This window comes from Salvelinus namaycush, chromosome 5, assembly GCF_016432855.1.
Source record: "Salvelinus namaycush isolate Seneca chromosome 5, SaNama_1.0, whole genome shotgun sequence".
Classification (NCBI taxonomy): Eukaryota; Metazoa; Chordata; class Actinopteri; order Salmoniformes; family Salmonidae; genus Salvelinus; species Salvelinus namaycush.
In genome coordinates this window covers 13,506,540-13,532,203 of record NC_052311.1, presented here as the reverse complement: position 1 = coordinate 13,532,203, position 25,664 = coordinate 13,506,540, and the positions used below count along the sequence as shown (strand labels likewise).

General features: G+C 40.2%; 2 protein-coding genes across 6 annotated transcripts; one reads left to right on the top strand and one right to left on the bottom strand.

The window, feature by feature from the left end:
- Positions 1–1,258: 1,258 nt before the first annotated feature.
- gsr (glutathione reductase) lies at positions 1,259–11,034 on the bottom strand. Of its 3 annotated transcripts, XM_038993627.1 has the most exons (15): positions 10,659–11,033; positions 10,220–10,306; positions 9,964–10,123; positions 8,645–8,671; positions 8,337–8,425; positions 7,208–7,277; positions 6,887–7,034; positions 5,654–5,708; positions 5,431–5,530; positions 5,213–5,299; positions 4,676–4,846; positions 4,237–4,348; positions 3,847–3,978; positions 2,961–3,094; positions 1,259–1,922 (listed from the first exon to the last, which is right to left on the bottom strand). In XM_038993627.1, the coding sequence occupies exons 3-15, from the start codon at positions 10,099–10,101 to the stop codon at positions 1,773–1,775; spliced, it is 1,413 nt and encodes a 470-aa protein (XP_038849555.1). In that variant the 5' UTR covers positions 10,102–10,123; positions 10,220–10,306; positions 10,659–11,033; the 3' UTR covers positions 1,259–1,772. The 3 variants fall into 3 exon arrangements, with proteins under 3 accessions (XP_038849555.1, XP_038849554.1, XP_038849553.1); XM_038993626.1 differs by lacking the exon at positions 10,220–10,306 and having other exon boundaries at positions 10,659–11,034; XM_038993625.1 differs by lacking the exons at positions 10,220–10,306; positions 10,659–11,033 and having other exon boundaries at positions 9,964–10,213.
- LOC120047981 lies at positions 9,575–18,253 on the top strand. 3 transcript variants are annotated; one of them, XM_038993624.1, is made up of 2 exons: positions 9,575–10,184; positions 14,573–18,253. In XM_038993624.1, the coding sequence occupies exon 2, from the start codon at positions 14,797–14,799 to the stop codon at positions 16,825–16,827; it is 2,031 nt and encodes a 676-aa protein (XP_038849552.1). In that variant the 5' UTR covers positions 9,575–10,184; positions 14,573–14,796; the 3' UTR covers positions 16,828–18,253. The 3 variants fall into 3 exon arrangements, with proteins under 3 accessions (XP_038849552.1, XP_038849550.1, XP_038849549.1); XM_038993622.1 differs by having other exon boundaries at positions 9,575–11,358; XM_038993621.1 differs by lacking the exon at positions 9,575–10,184 and adding an exon at positions 13,240–13,411.
- Positions 18,254–25,664: the final 7,411 nt, after the last annotated feature.

Here is a 25,664-nt window from a genome sequence, read left to right as displayed (position 1 = left end):
CTTTGTATGATCTGGCAGGCGTCAGCAACGCCTGGGCAACACACAAAAGTGGGAAGTGACGCTACTCTCGTGAGAGTATGATGGTTTCCACGAAATGGTAGTTGCCTGATATCGCGATGATTTTTACATTTATTTAACTCGGCAAGTCAGTTAAAAGAAAAAATTCTCATTTACAATGACGGCCAGCCGGACGACGCTGGGCCAATTGTGCGCCGCCCTATGGGACTCCCAATCACGGTCAGTTGTGATACAGCCTGGAATCGAACCAGGGTGTCTGTAGTGACGCCTCAACCACTGAGATGCAGTGCCCTCGATCGATGCGCCACTCGGGAGCCCAAATGTGTTACCATTGCGCCATCCTGTGTATGTAACAATAAATAAATGAATAATGATGTAACTATCAAATAATCTACCCAGGGCCTAAAATGCTGGTAGATTGTCTATTTCACCAGCCAAGTTGGTGGGTGGTCAGGGGTCCACAGTGCAAGCATTTCACTCGCATTTGTGAATAAAACAAATAGTAAAGTATGCTTACATTTTTAGTGAAAAGTATTTCTGACGTTATGTTTCATAGCTGGTAAATTAATCTCACAAAGTCAAAGAACTACAAATCCTATAGCCTATTCCACCTCGCGCTGCAACACTGCCTTGTAGGGGTCTGTGCGTACATACAGCTGACTGAGTGAAATAGGCATACAAGTTGGTCTAATTTACTTGAAACGAAAGTCTACTGAAGTAAGACTTTGTGCTTGTGTTTCTTGGTTATTTCCATTGTTTTGTTTACAAAATAGATTGTTCTTCAACGTTCGAAATTCAACTGCTAGGAAAGAGAAATTAACGCTTCCGCTAGTCAGACTCAATCTCACAGGCACAAACATGAATCAAAACCCGTTACCACGGTAACCTCCTGCACTTAAAGGGGCAGGTGAACATTGGTCTCCTAATAATTTGGTTAAGAATAAACCAAATTACTTATTAGTAATACATTTGTTTTAGAAACATTACAAAAATGCTCATCCGTTTTTGTGTTTTGTTGGGTGTAATTGTAAATAAAAAAATCTACCTGCCACAGTGGCTGGTGGACCAAAGAGTACATTTTAGGCCCTGCATCTACCATAAAGGCATACATGGGTCAAAGATAGTTAATTCAACACGGAAAGCGTACCAAATTCCAAAATAAATTGTAAGCAAAAACTAGTGCTAAAAATTGGCATTAAAAAGGTGTCAAAGAAGTGGAAAATAAAACATGATACAATACTTAAGAAAAAACTGCAGGTTTATTCAATGTGTATTACAATACAGTAGTAGTGAAATTGCGACCTAGTAGTGGTGGTAATTGGGGGCAGCGTTTACAGCGTTCTAAAACAATGACTGACAATCAGGGTTTCACATACACTAGGAGAGAGTTATCCTTACTCCCAACGCAATGACTTGACAACAATGCCTGTAGAAGATCCCCCACTTCCATTTCACAGTCATGAGAAAAATCTTGCATGTTTAATAAATTGATAAGCAATGCTTAAACACCCACAGTACAGATGAAGAAAGCAGTAACTTCATTGTCTTGGTCCATCTAGGCATTTTCAAAAATATTCATACGAGGTGCACAAAAGAGGTCACTTAAATGAAAGAAAATGGAAGTAGAGAGCTGTTATTGAACATTGAGTTGCCAAGCCCTTGCAAAAGAAGACGGTTGAGCCACTTGTTTCCTGGTATAGTGATTCTCGCTGGTGCTGTATCGGAAATTAAGGATCGTCGAGATGTTTGCGTTGTTAACGCATCGTAACAAACTCCTCGGACGAGGTGGGGTGAATGGCAATAGTCTTGTCAAAGTCTGCTTTAGTTGCGCCCATCTTGATGGCTACCGCGAAGCCTTGCAACATCTCGTCACAGCCAATGCCCTGCATATGAAGGCCAACCACCTTGGGGGGGAAAGAGATAGGTCATTTTTGTTAGATTGAGGCAGGCTAAACATGCTGGCATGAATGGTTTGCTCATTGAGCTGAATATAGAGGGGTCTAGGGTAGTGTTATTCAATCCTGGGTTGTGTTCATTAGGGCATGCAATGTAGAATTCAAAATGTATCGCAACGGAAAAATAAAATGATAGTTTCCTATTGGATCGAGTCCCATAGGGCGGCACACAATTGGCCCAGCATCGTCCGGGTTTGGATGGTGTAGGCCATCACTGTAATTAAGAATTTGTTCTTAACTGACTTGCCTAGTGAAATAAAGGTTAAATAAATACAAAAATGTACAATTTTACAAAAAAGTCCCTCCCTGTTTCAGTCTCTTCCGTTTAGTGCCTAATGAACAAAGATTTATTCAAACCCATCTATGAACACACCTACTTCATCAAATCAAGGGCTTCATTAGTTGATCAGGGGCCAGATTCAAATCAGATCCACTTTAGGCGAAATCCGCATAGCTGATGTTTTGACCGTTTTGGAGGTGGAACTGCGTAAGAGCTGTCAAATCCACAATGGTTCCCGGCTTTTCACCTAAAGCGGACATTGCAATTGTCTGCACAGAGTCGCATTGAGAGAAATACCATGCAGCCTTGTTTACAAGTTCAAACATTGGATTATTTTAATGAAATCTACACCTTGATTAGGTGTTCTGGAGCCTAAATGATTTTCAATTTGAGCATAATTACTTCTAATTAGGGAAAGGGGGATACCTAGTCAGTTGTACAACTGAATGCATTCAACTGAAATGTGTCTTCCGCATTCAACCCAACCCCTCTGAATCAGAGAGGTGCGGAGGGCTGCCATAATCAACATCCATGTCTTCGGCGCCCGGGGAACAGCAAGTTAGCTGCCTTGCTCAGGGGCAGAACAACAGATTTTTACCTTGTCAGCTCGGGGATTCGATCCAGCAACCCTTCGGTTACTGGCCCAACGCTCTAACCACTAGGCTACCTGCCGTGGTCTCCAGGACCAGGTTTAAGGGGCCTCTCACCTTCTCCTCCTTGCCCACACACACCAGCTTCATGATGCACTGAGTCTTCCTGGTGGTGATGGCGTGATACATGGGGGTGAAGGAGGTCTTGTAAGACTTCACGTTCTCCTTCCCCCTGTTTTTAATCGCCTCCTCTGTAACACAAGGAGACCAAATGTAAGACCATCAGCTTCTCTACTAATGAAAAACACAAACACAAGGCTGCTTTCCAATTGGCACCCTATTCCCTAAAACATGTGCTACTTTTGACAAGGGCCCGGTTTTCCAAAAGCATCTTAAGGCTAAGTTCATCATAAGAACCTTCGTAGGAGCATCGTTAACTCTCCAAGCTGTTTCCCCAAAACTATCGCTAAAGTTGCACTTGAATACGCTCGTTATTTGTTTAATTTTTGCCTCAATATAGTTTATGATGTGTAACATGTGCGCAATGATGTCTTGATATAGTGCATTATTTTATGGTAAGCATTAGAATAATATTTGCAGCCATAGGCGATAATATCTTTCTAGGAGCTGATCCGTCATCAGTATTGTGGAATAATTCTAATGTTAAGGTAAGATTCCAATGGAGAAAGCCGATCCGAGAGCAGCGCTGCCTTTCTTTCAATCCTATCAGTATCCACACTATGCCTCAACGATGCACTTAGCGAACATTCTCTCTGCATGGTTTTTGGGAAATGCATGTTACAACGCCGTCCGTTGTAGGAAAGATGCATTGTTAAAACACTTGTAAGCCTAAGTTCCATTGCTATTGGGAAACCGGGCCCAGGCTGGTTATTTATCCAACAGACTGACAGAGAAACACGCCAACTCATCCCACTTCAGCGGAGAACATTTACAATAAGGGGAACCATCCACCTGAGGACTTCTTTGCCAAGAGCGCACTCACCTTCCGTGAGGCCCACCGTGCCGATGGGTGGGTGACTGAAAACTACCGTGGGAATGTTGGAGAAGTCGACCTTGGCATCTTCCTTGCCGTCAAACAGTCTGTGTGCCAGCTTTCTGCCCGCTGCAATGGCGACTGCCCACACCCAACAGAAAAAATGTCCCAATTGAAATTTGCAATGCAAAAATGTGTCTATCAACGGTACACTGTGCGATTATATTTATAGTTATCTTCTTCCTTATCCATTACAGACAATCTATTCACATTCAACATGATTCTTAGGTGAATTGCAAGCTGTATACAGTTGAAGTTATGTCTGTAACTAGACACAAGTATGGTTCAAAATGGCCACTTTTTTGTCTGCCATACCCCTGATGAGTATTAACAGCCTACCAGGAGTAAGGAGGGCCTTCCCGCACACGTCTCCTACAGCGTAGATCCCTTGGCGAGTGGTGTTCTGGAACTCATCTACAACGATGAAGCCTCTCTCATCAATATCCACACCCTGTCGAATAAGATAAGACATCCAACCTTCAGTAAGCTGCCACATCCCATACACTGACACAGGGTTTGTACTTTATATTGAAATCGTTGGGACTATTATTCACAACACTCATACATGTAGCTCTAGCTGCTTTAAAAACATTACATTTCTCTTTTTGCAACATCTATGAGAAAACAGTGAGCAATGCAGGCAATGGAATCGCAGTGTACAGCATACCAAAATCGTTTCCTAATCCCTTGCCACGTACTGTAACTATAAAAGGTTTTAGCAACATCTCCACATTTTTTTCTAGAGACCTTTGTAAACAGTCTGAGGAGTGATCCTCACCATCTGGCTGAGGTTGAGGCCGGCGGTGTTGGGCTCTCGGCCGATGGCCCATAGCAGACAGTCCACCTCCTGGATGGTGCCGATTATCTCCTCCTCGTTCTTCTTCTCTGGGTCTTTGGTTACCAGTGTGACCTCCAACAGGCCATTGCCTGTCTTACTCACCAACTTCACCTGACAGCAGACACAGGTTATAGCAGACTATCAGCATGTTTCAGAGGATCAGTTTGAGCAAGGCAAGGTGCAGAATCACTTGATCTTGAGGATCACATAATGAGTAGTTATTTGGGATGTAAGGTAGCTAGTGATTCTGCGTAGTCTGCCTATAACCTAGTTGATCTCACCGAAACAATAATGACCACTTTGGGATAACAGTGGAAGGACAATGTACATGTTATACATACATTCATTGACAAAATGTTGGACACGTTATAATCATAGAAATGTTCATGGTCAAAATGGTGGATACATTATAATCATGCTACTCAAAACAAGAAAAATAGTAGTTATAGACTACCATCATTAAAGAAATGCTTTTACCTGAGTATTTTTCCACAACTCTATGCCAGAGTTCTGCAATTCTTTGGTGCAATTTGAGCTTATCAAGGTGTCGAAGTTTCTCAACACCTGTAGGGGAAAGGTAAAAAGGATTAGACATGCCCTCGTGGCCACCTCTTGTACATGCCACACCTCTAAAAACTGTCACTCGTGTTTGTGGGATGATATATGGGCCAATGTCTGCCTGGATTGGTTCTTACCCCTGTCTGTCGACATATGATGGATGTTTTGGAACCCAGTGTGGAAAGGATGCCAGCCATTTCCACAGCAATATATCCAGCCCCCACTATGACGCTGCGCCTGTTGGGAGGAAACATTTAAAAGGATGAAACACACACTTACACAACACAATCTGTCAAACAGCCAAGCCAAGATATCAATATCTCTGATGGAAATTATTGTCTTTAACAACATTAAACTTACTTAGGAAGGCTTTCAAGTTCAAAAAAGCCATCACTGGTGATGCCAAGACTTGCCCCTGGAATTATATGAAAAGTTAAAGCGAGAATCCTTAAAGGATCTCTCCACCCGTTTCACTAAAAAGCTACGGGTTGGGCCTGAGAAATGTACGCACTTTCAAATCATAGACAGAGCTGTTTGCAAGGGCTGACCGTCCTTAGTGTCACAACTATCGTTTTAACCATGTTTTGAGGCTATACAGTGTTTGTTGACATTTACTTTGTTTACAAACATTGGAGTAAACAAGCTTATATTTTGGGTTCTGACCGGTACGACAGTTAAACTAAGCTCATGAGGCATTTATAAGTTATATTCTTCAAGAATGAATGGGTTTCATTATCATTAATTTATAAGTCCAAAAATGGATGCCGCAAATAAGGATTCTAACTTTAACCAAGCTTATTATTTCATTTTATATTTGAAAAGCACGATTTCTTCAAAATAAATAAAAATTCTGTGAAAATAATTTGATAAAATAAAAAGAATGATCAATGTATACAATTTGAACAGCAACAATGAGCATATAGCAAACGTTTAGGTATAGCAATTTTACATAGTAGACTGCAATACCTTAATCGAAAGACCAGTTATACTTTAAAGCTACAATATGTAACTTCTTGGGGGACCCGACCAAATTCACATAGAAATTTAAGTTATAGATCTGTAATTCTCATTGAAAGCAAGTCTACAAAGCGGTAGATCTTTTCAGTGCTTCCCGTTCTTAAGTTTCATTTTAGCATCTTTTACCAGCTTCAAACAGCTGAAAATACAATATTTAGCGGTATGGAAAATATATTTCACAGCGGTTTAGATGGTAAAAGGATTCTCTACACTACGCTTGCTTGTTTTGTCACAAACTGAAATTTGGCGAACTATTCACATTTTTTAGCAACCAGGAAATGGCAGAGAGATTTCTGCATAGTGCATCTTTAAACTAAACATAACTTTTCAAACTTAACGAAGACTTCATTAACCCTTTCTGAAGCTTAAATAGACACAAATTACATGCTAGACAAAGAATGGCAAAAGGGTTGTCACTTTTCACAAATAACTTTTTTAGGTTGTTGTTCATTTAAATATGCACCCTAGGTCATACCGTAATGTTGAGGGAGCGAGCACACAAGGCATTTCGCTGCACCTTTTATACCTGCTGTAAACTGTGTACGTGACAAATACAATTTAATTGTGTAGTCTTACCTGGCACATCATCGTCACTCAAGACAGAAGGGAACCCTCCTGTGGCAATGAGGATATGAGGCGCGGTGTACTTCTTCCCATTCACCTCAACAGTGGGGTCAGGGCCGTCAATGAACCTGGCATGACCCTGAATCGTTTGAATTTTAGCCTGTGGGAGACGACCAGTTACCATTCCGTTCCAGGTGCAAACATGTGAATAAAAACACAATTGTCATAAATATAGGCTATTATGGTGTATGTCTATGCATGTCAAAACCTGTTTTATGGATGATGAGGGAAAGCTAAATATACACTACAGTCAGTGAACTCGTTTAAGCTTACCTTGTCAAGATTGTCGCGATAGATGCGATTAAGCCGACTAACATATGCATCTCTTTTGGTCTTAATAGTTCTGCACACAAAAGAAAAAAGGAATGATTACAGAACTGGAGACATTTTCCTCTTAATTTGGGCTCTCGAGTGGCGCAGCAATTATGATCAATTACCCCAGTCAAAACTGATATTAATGGATGACATCATTGGTGATAATAATTACTGATGTGCTCCCGAGTGGCGCAGCGGTCTAAGGCACTGCATCTCAGTGCTAGAGGTGTCACTACAGAACCTGGTTCAATTCCAGGCTGTATCACAACCGGCCGTGATTGGGAGTCCCGTAGGGACAATTGGCCCAGCGTCGTCCGGGTTAGGGTTTGGCCGTCATTGTAAATAAGAATTTGTTCTTAACGGACTTGACTAGTTAAATAAAAATATATAACTCATTAATTCATTTTATAAACACAAATTTCTAAATATGTTCCAATGTTGCACATAATGTCAAAATGTAAATTTGGCGCGCTCACAGAAAAGCTTGATGGCATAATAATAATTGAAAAACAGCATGTTATGTTGCACATGACGAATTAAATGATATCAGTTTTAACTGGTTGTGGCCACTTCCTTAGTCTACACTATCAATCCCAGTCACCTGGGTAACAGAATCTGTGTGGAGTTAGTTGCCAAATAGATTAACGCAAAGGAAGGCTAAAGTTGGGCAACAGACTGCTATGTAAACTGAGAACTGGATGGGGAACAAAAGGAGCATGACTTGCAGATAGTTCAAATAACAACATCTTAACAAAGCCTCTGACTGTTATCTTAAAGGTCAGTTCATGAAAAATCTGCAATGTCTCATCATGAATCTGCCATTTCACATCAATAGAAATGTGTGGTACCCTTTCACACGCACACCCATGCAAGCACACAAACACCCCCACATGAAAGAATGAGGAACCAAAGAAAAGGCTTGCCTTGTGCAAGAATATCACATTAACACGTCAATGCAAAAAGAAACAAGAAATGGTGTGTGAGGGCTCTAACTAAGTTGACAGGATGCAGTAATTTAAGGTGTGAGAGGAAAGGCTGATTTCAGAACAAGTCCGTCAACTGTGGCGACTTCAAGTCAGATACTTACTCCCAGCTGAAGCGAACGTGTCCGCCGTCAAAACCATAGTCAGAGTGATCGTGGAGATATTCTGCATGAACTGCAGCATTCCACATAACCTGAGACCAAAAACAAACACTTAATTGCGGGATCACATTCTTCTGGACCTTTTTATTACTGTACCCTACAAATACCCATAAATCGTGTGTGTGTTTAATAAATGTGTATTTAATATTCCACACACACAGCACAAAACTTACTCTACTAACAGTGCCTAGGCTACTTACACATGCCCCCCCACCCCCACCCCCACCAGGAGGCTGACTATAAAACAATACCTTCTTAGGTACACAGCCGACATTGACCTAAAGAAGAAAAGGACAAAAAGGCGACAAACATGAGCATGACTAAAAATCAAGCGAACACAGGAAGTGTCAAGTCCTTCAAGGAATTAGTTAACTGCATTGCATCATTAAATATGTAGTAATTGAAATATAATAGCAATGTATGAAAAGGAACCATCCATGCTCCTACCCAAGAAACATGGGTGTGTGTGATTGATGTTGAGACAAAGCAATGGGGAGCCGAAGAATCGTCTTGCATTTTGCAAGAATACTGGCCACAGCTCTGAAATTACATTGCACCAACTCAGATTGGAGAAGTTCTGGTATGTTGTGTGGGAGAGCAATACTTTATACCAGGGACAGGCAACTGGCAGCTTTTGTAGGACTTTTAAAATATTTTTTTATATACATGCTTTTGGGGGAAGGGACTCAGTCGGGGTCTCTACTTACTGTTGAGAGTTAGAATACACAAGATTACATTTTGACATTTGGTTGTGCATCAGCAGTTACTTAATTAGCCCATGTCAGCTAACATTTTTTAGATTGGTAAATTAGTCAAGCTATCTAAACTTGTAGTAAGCATGGTCAAATCTATTGACCGTCAGTTATCATATTCATACACATGGCAAAATGTGTAGAATGGCAGGAAATTAGCTGTAAAACTGGCATTTTTTTCTCTCCAACCCATGGCAAAATGAGTGGAATAGTATGAAATTTGTTTAAAATTGTGAAATATTCTCTCCACCCCATGGTAAAATGGTAGAATTGCAGGAAATTAACTTGAAATTAAAGGTTTCTCTTTGCTGTCACAGAGGAGCTGCTAAAATGTTTTCCTTGTGGCCCCCACCACCATCAAAGTTGCCCATCCCTGCATTATACACTTTAGCTCAAAAGATTGTACAATTCCTTAGAGCTATATAAGGTAGACCAGGCTTTGTGGATGTCAGACATGGTAACTATAATAGCTTATCTTCCATAGACTGAAATGTGGAGAAGGGGGTGATGAACACCTGTGGCCATAACTCTAGTACTGTTAAACAAAATTATTATGTACCAGTAGAATGCTCGTGCGCTGGATCGGTGCCCACTGCTTTTAACTCTAACAAACCACAACATTGTGCACAAAAACATCCCACAAAAAGAGTATGGTCTCGAGGCTTCGCAATGAATCCGTTGTTAACTACACGTGACAACTTTACAGAATATCAGAGACTGAACCGTGGAAATTAGGCCTATGCGATGTCATTTCAGAGTTGCTTTTGGAACTATTCATATAAGTACAGTGGTTATAACCAGGATAACTTTTTACTCACACAGGTACCTCCGAGTTTGTGACTCTCGACCACCGCGGCAGTGGCCCCGAGCTCCGCTGCCCTGCGTGCACCGGCTAGACCCCCAGATCCACCTCCAATCACTAGAAAATCGAACCGGGTTGTCGCATCTGAGGCCATACTCCGACGGATAAGTTTGTGTCTGTAGGAGGGTGAAAGCAATCGCCGGAGTGAGAAAAGAAGAACTTGCATCCGGGCAAACGGTATTATTATTACCATAACCAGGAAGCTCACACACCACCGGACGCAGTTGTTTTGGGCGAATGGGAGGGTCAATCCCCGAAGTGAAAGCTAGTGCTTAGTCATTGTGAATTGGAACAATGGTCTGTAAATCCCAGAAACAATTTTAACATAGTCATGGTGATGTGCAGTCTGTTAGCCTACAATGATAGGCTAATCTCACAATATGTGATATGAGGAGCACTGACAGAATGAATGGCAAAATATAGGCCTACAGTCTACCCTTTTTAATGTAAGGATAATACCTATATAATATCAGCAGTGTCATCATCCTAAGGGCAATCTTATATGAATAGCTAAAGCCACCGCATGGGGGACACAACTTCATTTTCTTTTTGATCATGCACGGGGATGGCTGACAAATTATTAGTCAACTAACGTTATTCAATGATTCATAGAAAAACATTTCAAGTTGATTTAGAGAAAAAGAGACTCACCTAGACAGTGCCACTGTCAAAGTCGTGTTCACAGTGCTTGAAAGTGACTGTCTGCATATTTTGACCCACTGCATGTTTCACGGTCTGTAGTTTATTTCATATCAACATATTTTGCTGTGTACTCGGTTGTAACGCGTCTTTAACACATTTAATGGATGGAAACAAAGTATATACAACATGCAGTTTACAAAATAAAGCTACTTCCTGAGCCGTTAGAAAGGACTTTCAAAATAAAAGCTCGAAACCTCATAGGCTGTAGAAAGATATGAGCAATTTGTTGCCAAGCATATGCGTAATGCTTCACTAAATATTCCTAAATTAGCTATGGAATGGCGTTTTTGGATGATAGCTCCAGTGATATTTCAGCTGGATAAACGACGAAAATATAGGACGTATATGTCAATCCCGCTAGGGGTTAACTCGAGTTGATCACGCGTGACCATCGGAGCCAATCAAAATCTCTTTCGACCCGCACGCATTTCCTCCGTAGGCCTTCAGAGCTTTCTTCAACCTGAAACAGTGTTGCCATGTTTGTTTTTTTCCTGCTGGTTAGGCTACTTTGAAAACGATGTCGCGGGTGAAAATGTATTGGTTGCGGGTTTTTGGACTATTTCTAATTTACACCGCGGCCGCCATGGCATTTCTATTAAAACATATATATTTCACCGTGACCTGCTGCTGACTGTCAGGGGGGAGGGAGGTAGGCTATTGTGGAGTGAGTGGTGTGTGTGTTGAGAGAGCACAACTGTTATTGGCTGAGTCATGTAGAGGGAGCAGCACGCGCACGTTGTGACAACTTTTTACCATTTAATGTCAGTTTCATTGAGGACTTTTCCCTATAAAGAGAACCACGTGAGGGTGTTCCATAACTTCCATTTCAAATTTCCATTCGGGCAGCCCCGAGACCCAAGAACTGAGCATGCATAAATCACTTAACTTGATGCCGTTTTCTTTAATTAAAGTTAACATTAGAATGCAGTTTAAACCACTTCCGAGCGAATTTATGTAATTCGCTCAATCTCGTTTTCCAGTGCATTATCTTCATTATTTATTGATGTGCACCAGTTCTAGCTTAATTCATGTTTTACGGGAAAAGGGTTGGAAATAGTTGTCTCCATATTGACGATCTAAATAGCCTACCTATAAATGTGGATAGTGATACATTTGCCTCTGTTGGCTACCCTTTGATACAAAAATCGAAAAAATAAAAACTGTCTGTTGATCATATTCAGTGTGTATGTATATATATATATATATACTCATTATTTAATTCAATGATTTAAATGATGACCCCAGTAGCCTATTTCAGCAGGCTATTGGGAAACACAGGCACTTCTTACCTCGAAATCGCCTCGCTATTCATGTTGATTAAAATCGTCTGTGGTAATTTAGCAAGCTGCTAAATCGTTCAGTTAACATCTTGCCTACATCTTGTCTAGGCTACTGTAGACTATCTGAAATGAGATGTAGGCCCATCATTTGATAAAGGCTAACTGTCTTTATCTAAGCAAACCATGGAAAAGTTGAATTACAATCATAAACCCAGATTTTAGTCTGTAGCCTATGTCTCTTGCAATGACAAGTCAATCTCCTAACATTTGTTTTTTTATCTTCATCCAAGTATTTCTTGCTCAGGGATTTTGAGATCCTCTGTCCAGCTTTCATCACTCAAACTCTCCTGACTGATTTCTCTGTAGTTAAACACATGCACAAAGGGGATTTATTTACAATTAGTAACTGGGTGGTTCTTACTTACTGACTTTATTGTCCCCATGGGGAAATTTTGTTGCATTGTCACGTACACGTTTAAATACAAAACAAAATTGACAATACAACTTTTATAACAGTTACATACCAATAAAACATTTATTTTTAAAGACTAGCCTGCTGGCCTTACTGAGTTGATAGGAACATTAGCCCGAGCTATTTAGGAGGGATATCACACCTGGCACAAATGATTGTCTAGTTCTGTTTGTCTAGTTCGATCCCTGAATGCTGATTGGCTGAAAGCCGTTGTATATCAGACCATATACCATGGGTATGACAATTTTTTGTTTTGTTTTACTGTTCTAATTATGCTGGTAACCAGTTTATAATAGCAATAAGGCACTCAGGGGGTTTGTGGTATATGGCCAATATACCACTGCTAACAAATGTACTGAGGCACTCTGTGTTGTGTCATGCTTAAGCACAGCCCTTAGCCATGGTACATACCCCTTGTGCCTTATTGCTTAATAATAGCAGTCAAACGAGTTAAGTCGACATCCATTGATGGAAAATTATCTGGCGAATTTAATAAGTGCAAATTGTATTTTCTCTTGAACATATTCAAATTCCTTTATTACATTGTCATAGCTCACAAATATTATTTTGAGGAAAACCGAATTTAGCTTCTTATGTCGTTACAAGTTACTACGATATGCCGCCTTAATTGGCTCGATAACGTTATGGAAAAAGGTTTTATTGTATAAATGTGGCAACTCCTGTCGTGCAAAAAAAAGGGTTCGTTTTCTGGTCTTTTGTGCGGGTTTAGAGTGGTCATTGCAACTGAAATTTTACTTGACCTGGCAACATGGCCTGAAAGAATGTGCAGAAAAATAACGGAGAAACGCAACATCGTAACTGCTGAAATTGTATTTGCTGTAAATGTTGTGATTATTTCAAGCATTTGAAATCCACTCGTTGGCGTATGGAAGTCGGCGCGTCCCAAATGTAGCAGAACATGACAGCACAAAGTCAAAATGTCAACAAAGGTTTGTTCACCCAAAATTGTCACATGCTAATGTAGCTAGGCTAACGTAGCCTCCTCTGTCGGTTTTAATCTCGTGGAAAACAGCCATGGGATAAACAATTCAAATTATTATTAAACATTTTCAATTCGATAAAGGGGCAATCTGCAGTTCATACAACAACAACAACGCGAGAAAACGCCAATTTCATGGTAAAAAGAGGGTGGGGCTGGAGAAATGTAACCACTCAAATTCATAGTTATTTCTCGATTCATTGATTTTCTACTTGCTTCCTCAAAACGCTTTGGAGAAGGTCAGCGGCAAGGGTTCTTCTCTTATAAGAGGCGAGGAGATGCCTAGGTAGCACAGAAAGATGAACAAGGTTTTGAGACTATAGTGTTTGTTTACAATTACGTTGTTTACATCGTGAAACGAGCTTATCTATATGGATTGTGTGATATGTCCAGTCATCTAAATGTTGACATGTGGTTGCATGATCCCAAATCAAAATAGGCACTAGCCCAATATTAAACCTTTGATTTTAATTATTGCATTAATCTAAGGGCATTCCATAACGATTGCTTTCAAGATAACTCATGGTCCAATGCCTAGCTATTGGCAGCGTGTGTCCCGAAGCTACATCCATAATCGGTAGATGGTTCTGAATGGAGAATTACCGTTTGCAACACAGAGCAGTGAACAAGAAACTATTCAATCCAGTTTTTAGATGCAGCCCCTGTCTGGGAGAGCACCTGGCTGTTTTGCGGGACTCATTAGCTAACAACAGACAGGTGAACCACCGACAGGTGTGTGCAAAAACAAGTAATTGGCATCCATATTCGATTTTGATTTGGGGAGGGGTAGCATCTAAAAACTGGGTTGAATAGTTTCTTATTCACAGCTCGGCAATTCAAGCTGAGATTCTCCCATCAGAACCGTCTACTGAGTATGGCTGTCGATTTGGACACGGAACACATGCTGCTAGCAGGTAAAGTCATTGGGCCATGCGTTATCTCCAATGCAGTTGCTATGGAATGCCCTTAGATCTTGTCTTATAAATTAATGAAATAATTAATCATAGGTCTAATATTGGGCACACATATTTAGAGTACAGTCGTTGTTACTAATAATGTATTTTTGGGGCATAAATCAACACTAATTTCTATTATTCTGTTCTCCACACAGGAAGGAAGAAGACAGCCCAACCTGGAGTAGCAGGTCTGAACAACCTATCAAATGGGAATCCTGCAAATCAAAACACTCACAGTTCATTTGTGCAGGATTCAAGAAGGCCAGATGAGTTTGACTTTGAGTGTGTGGTAAATTCCAAATTCAAAAACTCAGAAGTGTGGTTTTGTGAGAAATGTCGCTTTTTGACCACAGATTTTGACGATTACAGCAGCCATATTATGGAGCATGCGGTAATGAGATTTTACTGCTTCTATTGTAACCATGTCTCATACAGCGAGGCCGAATTAAACCACCATGTAGAACAGCACACCAGAGTACACCCCTTCAAGTGTCAGTTCTGTGATTATAGAGCTGTGAAGAAAGACTATGTTGAAATGCATATGAAGCGAATACACAATGCGCCTCCTGAGAAAGTATCCAGTGCTTTGCCCAGAGGTCCCAAACCGGCCTCTCTCCCCAGTGCTCTGCCCAGAGATCCCACATTATCAGGGATCTTAAATACAAGGGTCGCACCTTTGCGCACTAAGAATATTACAACCAGAGTGGATGAAGGAAGACCTATGGATGGGACACTGGATGCAAACATATTGCCCAAAGTAGAGGTGGAGCTGTTGGCACCTTTAAATGAACCAATTCAACACAACAGGCCTTTGACTGTCTCTTTCCCTGAAGTGGGGACCATCCCCCCTGGCTGCCTTGTTGAACTTGTTGAGGTGAAAACAGTTAATGGGACCAAGGAACTAAAGTTGAGACTTGTCTCACAACAATCTAATGGGTCTGTAGTGAAAGCCTGTCGGACCACAACCTCACAAAATGCCACTTTGTGTAAATCATCTATGTCCAACGCCACTCCAACTAGAGAAAAGCCAGTGAAGAAGAGAACTTGCACAGGCAACATATCAACCCGACAAATAAATAACCAGAAACAAAAGGATTTAACAACTGCCCCCTCCACAAATGGCATACAACTGAAAAAACACTCTGAAGAATTGCTGGTGATGGTGAAAGATGTAAATCAGCCATTTGAGATAAAGAAAGAGGAAGTGAAGGAAGAGAACTGTGATTCTGTGCAAAAATCTGAACGCTTGCATTCATTTACAGCTGTCTCGAGTGTGTCCATGATGGGAAACGTCAATGGCACCAAATCACCCTTTGTTGCACCTGCTGCAATGTCGTCTTTTGTATTGTGCAACCCTAGAAGTAGCACCCTGGTCATTCCCTCTCCAACAAACCAACCTAAAGTGGATGAGACTTGTCATGTGGCTGACTCAATCACCTCTGGTTGGACTCAATCTGAGAATCCATTAGTAGATGACGTGCCAGGACCAAAAGGTTTCCCAGTCATTTCAGCTGTATTTTCTCTAAGTAGCCCTCAGCTCTTGGCGGTGGCTCTTCGGACCATAGCTTTGGGTAATAATTCACCCTCTGCAACGGGAGAGCAAGGAAATGTCAAGAATTCTTTGATCCTCACACCTGCTAAGACAACAGCAGTGTGCAAAGGGCATGAACACAAGATAAAGCCAGGAAACACTGACATGGCCCCCGAGGGTTTGTCCTCTGTTCATGCACCTCAAATGATTCCAAAAACCTGTCACCAGGTGCAGAGTGCTCAATGTTCTAGACACACCCAATCACTAACAAGTAATCCCTTGAGCACCAAGGGGGAGAATAACAGTGTTACAATAAAGCTTCACAAGAAAACAGTTTTGAATATGAAAAAAAGTCCTCCAAATGTGGCCAAAAAAACAGTAGACACACGGGACAGTTGGATTGGCCAAATTGACACTGAAAAAGGGTCAGTCCCCAGACACTGGAAAAGTTCAGCAAACAAGCGGGACATTTCTGGTAGACTCTCTTCCTGCCTGAAGCTCTCATTGAAAAGGATACGAGTAGAAGAGGAAAGTAGCCTTCAACGTTGCACACCTGAGTTGAACCAACGAAGGAAGAAAAGAAGACGACGAGACATGGTATCTGGGTCAAAGACTTTCACCCACCTGTTAGATACCACAGGTGACAGGGTTATTATCTGCCCAACTCCACTGAAAGAAGACCAGCTGGTGAAGCAACCAGGCCCAAACCAACCTGTTGTGGTTCTCAACCATCCCAAGCCTCTGGTTCTGAGAGGGAGGTTAGGAATGGAGACGATTCCAGACATTGGTCCAACATGTCACATAATGAAAATGAAGTTGAGCAAAGTAATGGGACATACGTATGAGGTGATTGGATGTACCGTTAAGGCCTCTCCTTAGGGTGATGGCAAATTGTTATGGAAAATGATAGATTTATTTGCTGGGGACAGAACACTAAACATTGAGTTATCAAGAGTCTGATGCATTGCGCCATTAAGGGTTGGCTTGCACTCATTTCCAGGGTCCCTAGATGAGCTTCAGATTAATAATGGATAGACATTTCATACAATTTGTTACTTCATAGATGATGAAAGACTGAACCCCATTGAGAGAAACAAGTGGGCATTCAGGCAGGCAGGCAGGCAGGCAGGCAGGCATCATATATATATTTTTTTTTAACAATTAGCATTTTTGCTGCAGTATCATTGGTAGCACAGATCTGTGTAAATATGATTGTATATTTGAATGAACTGACATTGCAATTTTTTTCTGATGGACGGACAACTGCTTAAATTAAATGAATGTCAATTATTTTGAATGCATTTTGAATAAAATAATATGTAACCCCCTGGTTACTTTTAGCTGGACTGCATTGAATTACTGTGTTCAACACTAGGCAACAGTCGGACACGAGGGAGAATAGAACACCAGCAATGTTGCTAATTTGATGTTTTGAGTATTTAAGTTGATAACTCACTCTTTAATTAACTAGATAGCTACACAAAAATAGTGTATAGAATGATAGCCATGAGGACAGCAAGGGAATTTTATTTTTCAACTGTCATCGTAAGACCAGACCAGGCACATCTCTCTGCCGTTGTCTCTGAAAAAAGCAATTGTAGCTAGAGCTGCCACCCGATACCAGTGTTTTAACATCAAAATATAAATAGTTGTCAATCCTACTACAGAACTCTGAAAATGTTACCACATAGTGAATAGAATGTTCATGCTAAACCTCTTTCCAATGATCACTGACTTTTTGTATTGTAGCTCTGAAAAAAGTTTGGTTATATTATCCAACCTCATCATTCCTGTTTTATATTTTGCATTTATTATGGTTGACTGACTTGACATTAACATTTTAAGTTCCTAGTGGAACAAAGTAACTCAGTGCTACTCTATTGAACCCTTTTCTAGACTTTTACATTTTTAACCATAATTCCAGGTGGTTCCTGCCATCGTTATCCCTTGTTTTCTTTGGACTTTTTGTCATGGTTACTGCTGTATATTGCTAGAAGTGTTTGAACCGCTCCCTCAATCATCTGTTTTTCCGTATTTTTTATGTAAAAGTATCAGAGAAAATATTGAGTTGTTTTAGGTTTGACCATAACAATATATTTATCAAAATATAGCTCTTGTTTAGATGTGGTGCAGATCTTTAAATGTACATGTATTTTGGTTTCCTTTGAAATTTCTCTCATCTTTTAAATGGGAGTTATTCGCATAATAACAATTATAGTTGTCGTTCTCATGTTGTCAGTGTTTTCTGTCCTCTATATTATGTATTATCTTAATGTGCCATTTTGAATAAAGATCTTTTTTCATACATTCGCATTGCTGTATTATTTACATGTACAGGGCCTAAAAAAAAGTCTACACCCCCTTGAACCTTTTTCACATTTTGTTGGTTTACAAAATGTGATTAAAATTAATTTAGTTGTACTTTTTTTTGTCAACGATCTACTGAAAATACTCTGTCAAAGTCGAGTAAAAATTCTAACATTTCTTTTTAAAGATTAATAAAAAATCTAACACTAATATACCTTTATTGGACAAGCATTCACACCCCTGAGTAAATAGATGTTAGAAACACCTTTGGCAGCTATTACAGCTGTGACTCTTCTTGGTTAAGTCTCCTAAGAGATTTGGACACCTGTATTGTGCAAAATTTGCATTTTCTTTTAAAAATTATTCAAGCTCTGTCAAGGTGTTGTGGTTCATGGCTACATGGCAATTTTCAAGCCTTGCCATAGATTTTAAAGCAGATTTAAGACAAAACTAACTTGGCCACAGGAACATTCACTGTCTTGGTAAGAAACTCCAGTGTAGATTTGGCTTTGTTGTAGGTTATTGTCCTGCTGTAAGATGAATTCCTCTCCCAGTCTCTGGTGTAAAGCAGACTGAAGCACATTTTCTTCTAGGATTTTGCCTGTGCTTAGCTCCATCCTGTTCCTTTTCGTCCTGAAAAGCACCCTAGTCTTTGCTGATGTCAAGCATACCCATAAGTATGATGCAGCCACCACCATGCTTGAAAATAAGGAGGATGTTACTCAGTGATGTTGTGTTTGATTTGCCCCAAACATAAGGCTTTGCATTTAGGCCCAAAAACGTATTCCTTTGCTATGTTTTTTTTCTTCTCCAGAATTACTTTAGTGCCTTGTTGCATACATATATGAATGTATTCTGTATATTCTTCTTTTTGGTGCAGCAGGTAGCCTAGTGGTTAGAGCGTTGGACTAGTAACCAAATGTTGCAAGATCGAATCCCCGAGCTGACAAGGTAAAAATCTGTCGTTCTGCCCCTGAACAAGGCAGTTAACCCACTGTTCCTAGGCCGTCATTGAAAATAAGAATTTGTTCTTAACTGACTTGCCTAGTTAAATAAAGGTTAAATAAATACACATTTCACTGCCATTTGGATCACATATGTTTATTTGATGCAGATTTATGACAACTCAGCAACACAATGGTAGGGATTATCTGAGCTGGTCTTGGGTCATTGATAAGTCATTGTCTCAACACAGCCTTGAAATGCGTTTCAATTATGCTGTGGATCATGTATTAAACAACCCGGACACATCAAAGATGCAGTTGTCCTGAACGGAGCTGCAGGACAGGAAGGAAACTGCTGAAGGATGTCACCATGAGGCCTTTGGTGATTTTGAAACAGCTACACAGTCCAATGGCTGATGGGAGAAAACTGAGGATGGATCCAAAATAATGAGGTCAGCTGGAGGACAGGAAGGAAACTGTTAAAGGATGTCACCATGAGGCCTTTGGTGATTTTAAAACAGCTACAAAGTTCAATGGCTGATGGGAGAAAACTGAGGTCATTATTGTGGATCCATCCTCAGTTTTCTCCCATCAGAAGGACAAGTGCATCTTTGATGTGTCTGGGTTGTTTAATACATGATCTACAGCATAATTAAAACGCATTTCAAGGCTGTGTTGAGACAATGACTTATCAATGACTTCAATAGATCCGTCCTCAGTTTTCTCCCATCAGCCATTGAACTTTGTAGCTGTTGGGCCACGGGTGTGAAAGATTCAGCAGGCTACTGGCATTACACACCTGGCTAAAAGATTACTGTAGCGAAAGGTATGGCAAATAAGTCTGGCAACACAACCGATTGGCAAATGTACTGCAAGTTGAGAAATCATGCGACTTAACTAAATAAAAAGAAGAAGAAACAATACTATGCAACACCGCCCCCATTGGTATTTCCATCGAGAACATTCTGACTGGTTGCATCACTGTCTGGTAAGGCAACTGCTCGTCCTCCGACCGCAAGGCACTACAGAGGGTTGTGCGTACGGCCCAGTACATCACTGGGGCAAAGCTTCCCGCCATCCAGGACCTCTACACCAGGTGGTGTCAGAGGAAGGCCCTATAAATTGTCAAAGACCCCTGCCACCCTATTCATAGACTCTTCTCTCTGCTACTGCACGGCAAGTGGTACCGGAGTGCCAAGTCTAGGTCCAAAAGGCTTCTTAACAGCTTCTAACCCCAAGCCATAAGACTCCTGAACAGCTAATCAAATGGCTACCCAGACCCCTCTTTTACGCTGCTGCTACTGTTTATTATCTATGCATGGTCACTTTAACTCTGCCTACATGTACATATTACCTCGACCAACCGGTGCCTCCGCACATTGACTATGTACCAGTACCCCCTGTATATAGCCTCGGTATTGTTATTTTACTGCTGCTGTTTAATTATTTGTTACTCTTATTTTATTGAATTTTTTTAACTTATCAATTTTTTTACTAAACACATTTTTCTTCTTAACTTCTTAAAGCATTGTTGGTTAAGGGCTTGTAAGTAAGCATTTCACTGTAAGGTCTGTTGTATTCGGCACAAGTGGCAAATCATGTGATAAATTATATAAAGAATGATAGTAAAACGCTTTGGAGGACCTTAAATGAAATGTTGGTTAAAAAGGCAAACTCAGCTCCATCATTAATTGAATCAGATGGCTCATTCATCACAAAAACCACTGATATTGCCAAATACTTTGTTTGTTTCATCCGCAAGATTAGCAAATTTAGGCATGACATGCCAGCAACAAACGCTGACACTACACATCCAAGTATATCTGAACAAATTATGAAAGACAAGCGTTGTACTTTGAATTCTGTAAAGGTAGTGTGGAAGAGGTGAAAAAATGATTGTTGTCTATCAACAATGACCAGACACCGGGGTATGACAACCTAGACGGAAAATTACTGAGGATAATTGCCACTCCTATTTGCCATATCTTCAATTTAAGCCTACTAGAAAGTGTGTGCCCTCAGGCCTGGAGGGAAGCAAAAGACATTCCGCTACCAAAGTATAGTAAAGCCCCCTGGCTCAAATAGCTGACCGATCAGCCTATTACCAACCCGTAGTAAACTTTTGCAAGCAATGGTGTTTGACCAGATACAATGCTATTTTACAGTAAACAAATTGACAATAGACTTTCAGCACACTTATAGGAAAGGACATTCAACACGTACTGTACTTGCACATATTACTGATCATTGGCGGAGATAAATTGATGATAAAAAGATTGTGGGGGCTTTTTTGTTAGACTTCAGTGCGGCTTTGACATTATGGAGTAAAGCCAGTGTGTCTATGTATGCAGATGACTCAACACTAGACACGTCAGCTACTACAACAACTGAAATGACTGCAACACTTAACAAAGAGCTGCAGTTAGTTTCAGAATGGGTGGCAAGGAATAAGTTAGTCTTAAATATTTAAAAAAATTCAATCATTGTATTTGGGACAAATCATTCACTAAACCCTAAACCTCAATTAAATCTTGTAATGAATAATGTGGAAATTGAGCAAGTTGAGGAGACTAAACTGCTTGGAGTAACCCTGGATTGTAAACTGTCATGGTCAAAACATATTAGTCTGTCCATAATAAAGCACTGCTCTGCCTTCTTAACAACATTATCAACAAGGCAGGTCATACAGGCCCTAGTTTTGTCACACCTGGACTACTGTTCAGTCGTGTGGTCAGGTGCTACAAAGAGGGACTTAGGAAAATTACAATTGGCTCAGAACAGGGCAGCACGGCTGGCCCTTAAAAGTAGACGGGGAGCTAACATTAATGACATGCATGTCAATCTCTCGTGGATCAAATTGGAAGAGAGATTGACTTCATCACTACTTGTTTTTGTAAGAAGGGTTGACATGCTGAATGTTCTAAGCTGTCTGTTTAATCTACTAGCACACAGCTCGGACACCCATGTATACCCCACAAGACATGCCACCAGAGGTCTGTTTAATCTACTAGCACACAGCTCGGACACCCATGCATACCCCACAAGACATGCCACCAGAGGTCTGTTTAATCTACTAGCACACAGCTCAGACACCCATGCATACCCCACAAGACATGCCACCAGAGGTCTGTTTAATCTACTAGCACACAGCTCGGACACCCATGCATACCCCACAAGACATGCCACCAGAGGTCTCTTCACAATCCCCAAGTCCAGAACAGACTATGGGAAGCGCACAGTACAACATAGAGCCATGACTACATGGAACTCTATTCCACATTAGGTAGCTGATGAAAGTGGTAGAATCAGATAAAACAAACAGGTAAAAATACACCTTATGGAACAGAGGGGACTGTGAAGAGACACACACAAAGGTACAGACACACGTATACGCACACAAGCGCTAGCACCCGCACTCTACACACACGTACATTGTAATATTGTTGTATGGCTGTATTATAGATTTTGTATTGTTGATATGTAGTGGTGTAATAATGTTATATGATGTACTGTTTTATCTTTTGTTTTATATGTAATGTAAGTGCCTTAATGTGTTTGGACCACAGGAAGAGTAGCTGCTGCCTTGGCAACAGCTAATGGTTATCCCTAATAAATACAATTACAAAAGTCAGTAAAATCTTTGAAATTGTTTATATTTTTGTTCAGTATAACTTAGGCTTGCCTAAAGAAAGGGGGTGAATACTTATGCAACGACTATATTTTAGTTATTTCATTTGTAGAATTTTCTTTTCACTGACATTATGGAGTATTTTGTGTAGATCAATGACAAACAAAATACAATTAAATCTATTTCAATCCCACTTTGTAACGCAACAAAATGTGAAAAATTGTTGAAGGGGGTGTAGACTTTCTATAGGCCCTGATAGTACAGACCAGGAAGACCACTTATCTACACGAACAGGCAAACACAGAACCTTGAAGGGGGAACACATTTTCTAGAGCAAATATGTTTTCACTTCAGTTAACCTTTCTGTTACCAAGCTCATAGTTACTATCCATGTAGTAACTATAGTAACTATCCATGGAAAAGCCACCATAGATTGTAACAGACAAACTGTGGGAGAGGCAGTCTTTATATCTGAATTATGTGATGTTAATCCCCATAGAAGGCCCACAAGGAGCTTTGGCTGCAGTTTCTCCTCTCCAATGCAGAAAGCCTGGAGGACAGATCCTAATGGTCGGAGAAAAGGATCTGACTTTTTGTATTAGAATGCTAACATTAGCTTGGTTCTTTGTAGCCAACTCCAGTAATTCTAGGTTTCTCCGGAAAGTTTCTCAAGACATTATCCAACAAGATTACAATTTTGAGGTCTGGTGGTCCTGTGAGAAGTTGTTTTCTGTTCTCCATACCCCCATAATATTAACCACTAGAGGAGGTCAGTTCATAACTTGTTGGTACCAGCACCCATCCTGTTAAGAGAGAGGAATAAGGCACTGAGTTAAAGGCCCTAAAGAACTCATCATCTCCACCAGTACCTGTTACCTCTGTTTTATGCACAGTGCTCCACTAAACAATGTTGCAAGTCATATTTGGACAATATATCATACTTTTTCCCCACATGAATGCACACACATGAATGCACAGTGGAATTATAGATAGAATTAGTGGCATTCTTTGGTGTCCATTTCCTTCATGGTGAAAAAGATTTGACCAAGAGTTGTAAGACTGGTTACCTGGACACAGATTACACCTATAGTCCTGGGCCTGGTTTCCCATCCCAAAAGCATTTTAAGGCTAAGTTCATCGTTAGAACCTTAGTAGGAATATCGTTAAATCTCCAAGCTGTTTCCCAAAAACATTGCTATTAACGTTGCACTTAAACTCTTGCAATCTAACGCCTGCCTCAGACCACTCGTAGAACAGCTAAGTGCGTCGTTAGATGCTTTTTTGCTCTCCAGCGTCACTTTATACACAGAAGATCTCCACTAGACATAGATTCACTGTGTTTATCCATCTCTTTGACCACAATAACATCAAAATTAAGTTGACTACAAATACAAAGTTGCCTTACAAACGAGCAAAGGATAAAAACATGCTTCAAATAAAAATGAAGATGACTGCATTAAAATATAAATGGTCTACCTACAGTATATGCCTATATATAATTCAATTTAGTTTTAATTTGCTATTTGTCTAATGTCCAATTTTTGCCTTAATATATTTCATGATGTGTAGCCTAACATGAGAAATTATGTGCCAAATATTGATGTAGTGCAGTATAGAGTAAGCATTAGAATAAGCAGCCTCAATATTTGCAGCCATGGGTGATATCTCTCTAGGAGCTGATTGGTCCCTGCTGAAACCCCCCCCCCCCCCCCCCCCCAGCATAGACCAGCATACATTTCAAACTGGTCCATGCTGGTAAGATGCTGGTCAAGCTGGTCTGTCAGAACAGTTCACAATAAAACATTTTTGAACAGTGCTTGGGCATAACAATGAGGACATTGATGAAAGAATGGGAATGAGGAAATACAGAGTTAAGGTAGTGGCAGAAAGGCACTAAACCACTCTTTTTGAAGGTGTTTAATAACCAAGTCATATGTTTCCAGGCTTTTATTTTTAACTTTGTATTACAGGCTATATAACCATCACAGCATTACATACAATACACTGTTTTTGACTTCTCTAAAACTGATTAACATGGTTAAATTTAGCTGACAATGTCAAGGAGCTGTTGGCCAAGGCCAGGAGGGCCACACTTGAAATTAGGTACCAAATACCTTATCCCTGTATTCACTGCTTCTAAGAGACTTTATTGCATGTTACAAATAGCTGAAGTAAAAATGTATCTTTACAATGTAATAATTAAGGTTTCACTGTAGAAACATAATGTAAATGGATTCCTTCTCCTGATGAAAGAAAAATAAACTGCAAAAATAAGCACTTTGTTGTCGTGCGCTACCCTGAAATCTCCCTAATGATGATATATTAAACTTCTATGGCTGCTTTTCATAACAGAAAGACATCTCAAAGTGCTTACCCTCCTAGGCCCTTAACACTCTACTTTCTCACAGGCTAATGTTAGCAAGTTTAAGAGAGCTGGTGGGAATGTTTTGTGATTTCAAAATCATAAAAAAACACAGTATTTGATTTAAAGACATATCGCACACACATACCAAAACAATGAAACAATAAAAATCTCACTAGAAACTAGAAATCACGAAACCTGTGATTAACAACAGTTGCACACTGTAAATCCAGGTGTTTACATAACTTAACACATAACTAAAAAAAATTCTGTAACACTTTAAACACTTCAAGGTATTTATAATTTCAATAAAAAATGCACAGTGTTTCGATTGTAAACACCAGAATATATTTATTTGCTAAAACACTTTTTAAACAAATTAACAATTTTTTTTAACACTGCAGGGTTCGTGTAAAGCCGTACCTGTATATTTCCCAGTATGCCTTAAAAGTGAATATGAGTGACACCCACCCAT

Coding starts and splice junctions, on each gene's coding strand:
- gsr (XM_038993625.1), bottom strand. CDS start 10,200: ATGGTAATAATAATACCGTTTGCCCGGATGCAAGTTCTTCTTTTCTCA. Junction 4,847..5,212: donor AGTTGTGGAAAAATACTCAG/GTAAAAGCATTT, acceptor GTCTGCTGTCAG/GTGAAGTTGGTGAGTAAGAC. Junction 1,923..2,960: donor GTGTGGGCAAGGAGGAGAAG/GTGAGAGGCCCC, acceptor TTCCCCCCCAAG/GTGGTTGGCCTTCATATGCA.
- LOC120047981 (XM_038993621.1), top strand. CDS start 13,381: ATGACAGCACAAAGTCAAAATGTCAACAAAG. Junction 13,412..14,572: donor AAGTCAAAATGTCAACAAAG/GTTTGTTCACCC, acceptor TTCTCCACACAG/GAAGGAAGAAGACAGCCCAA.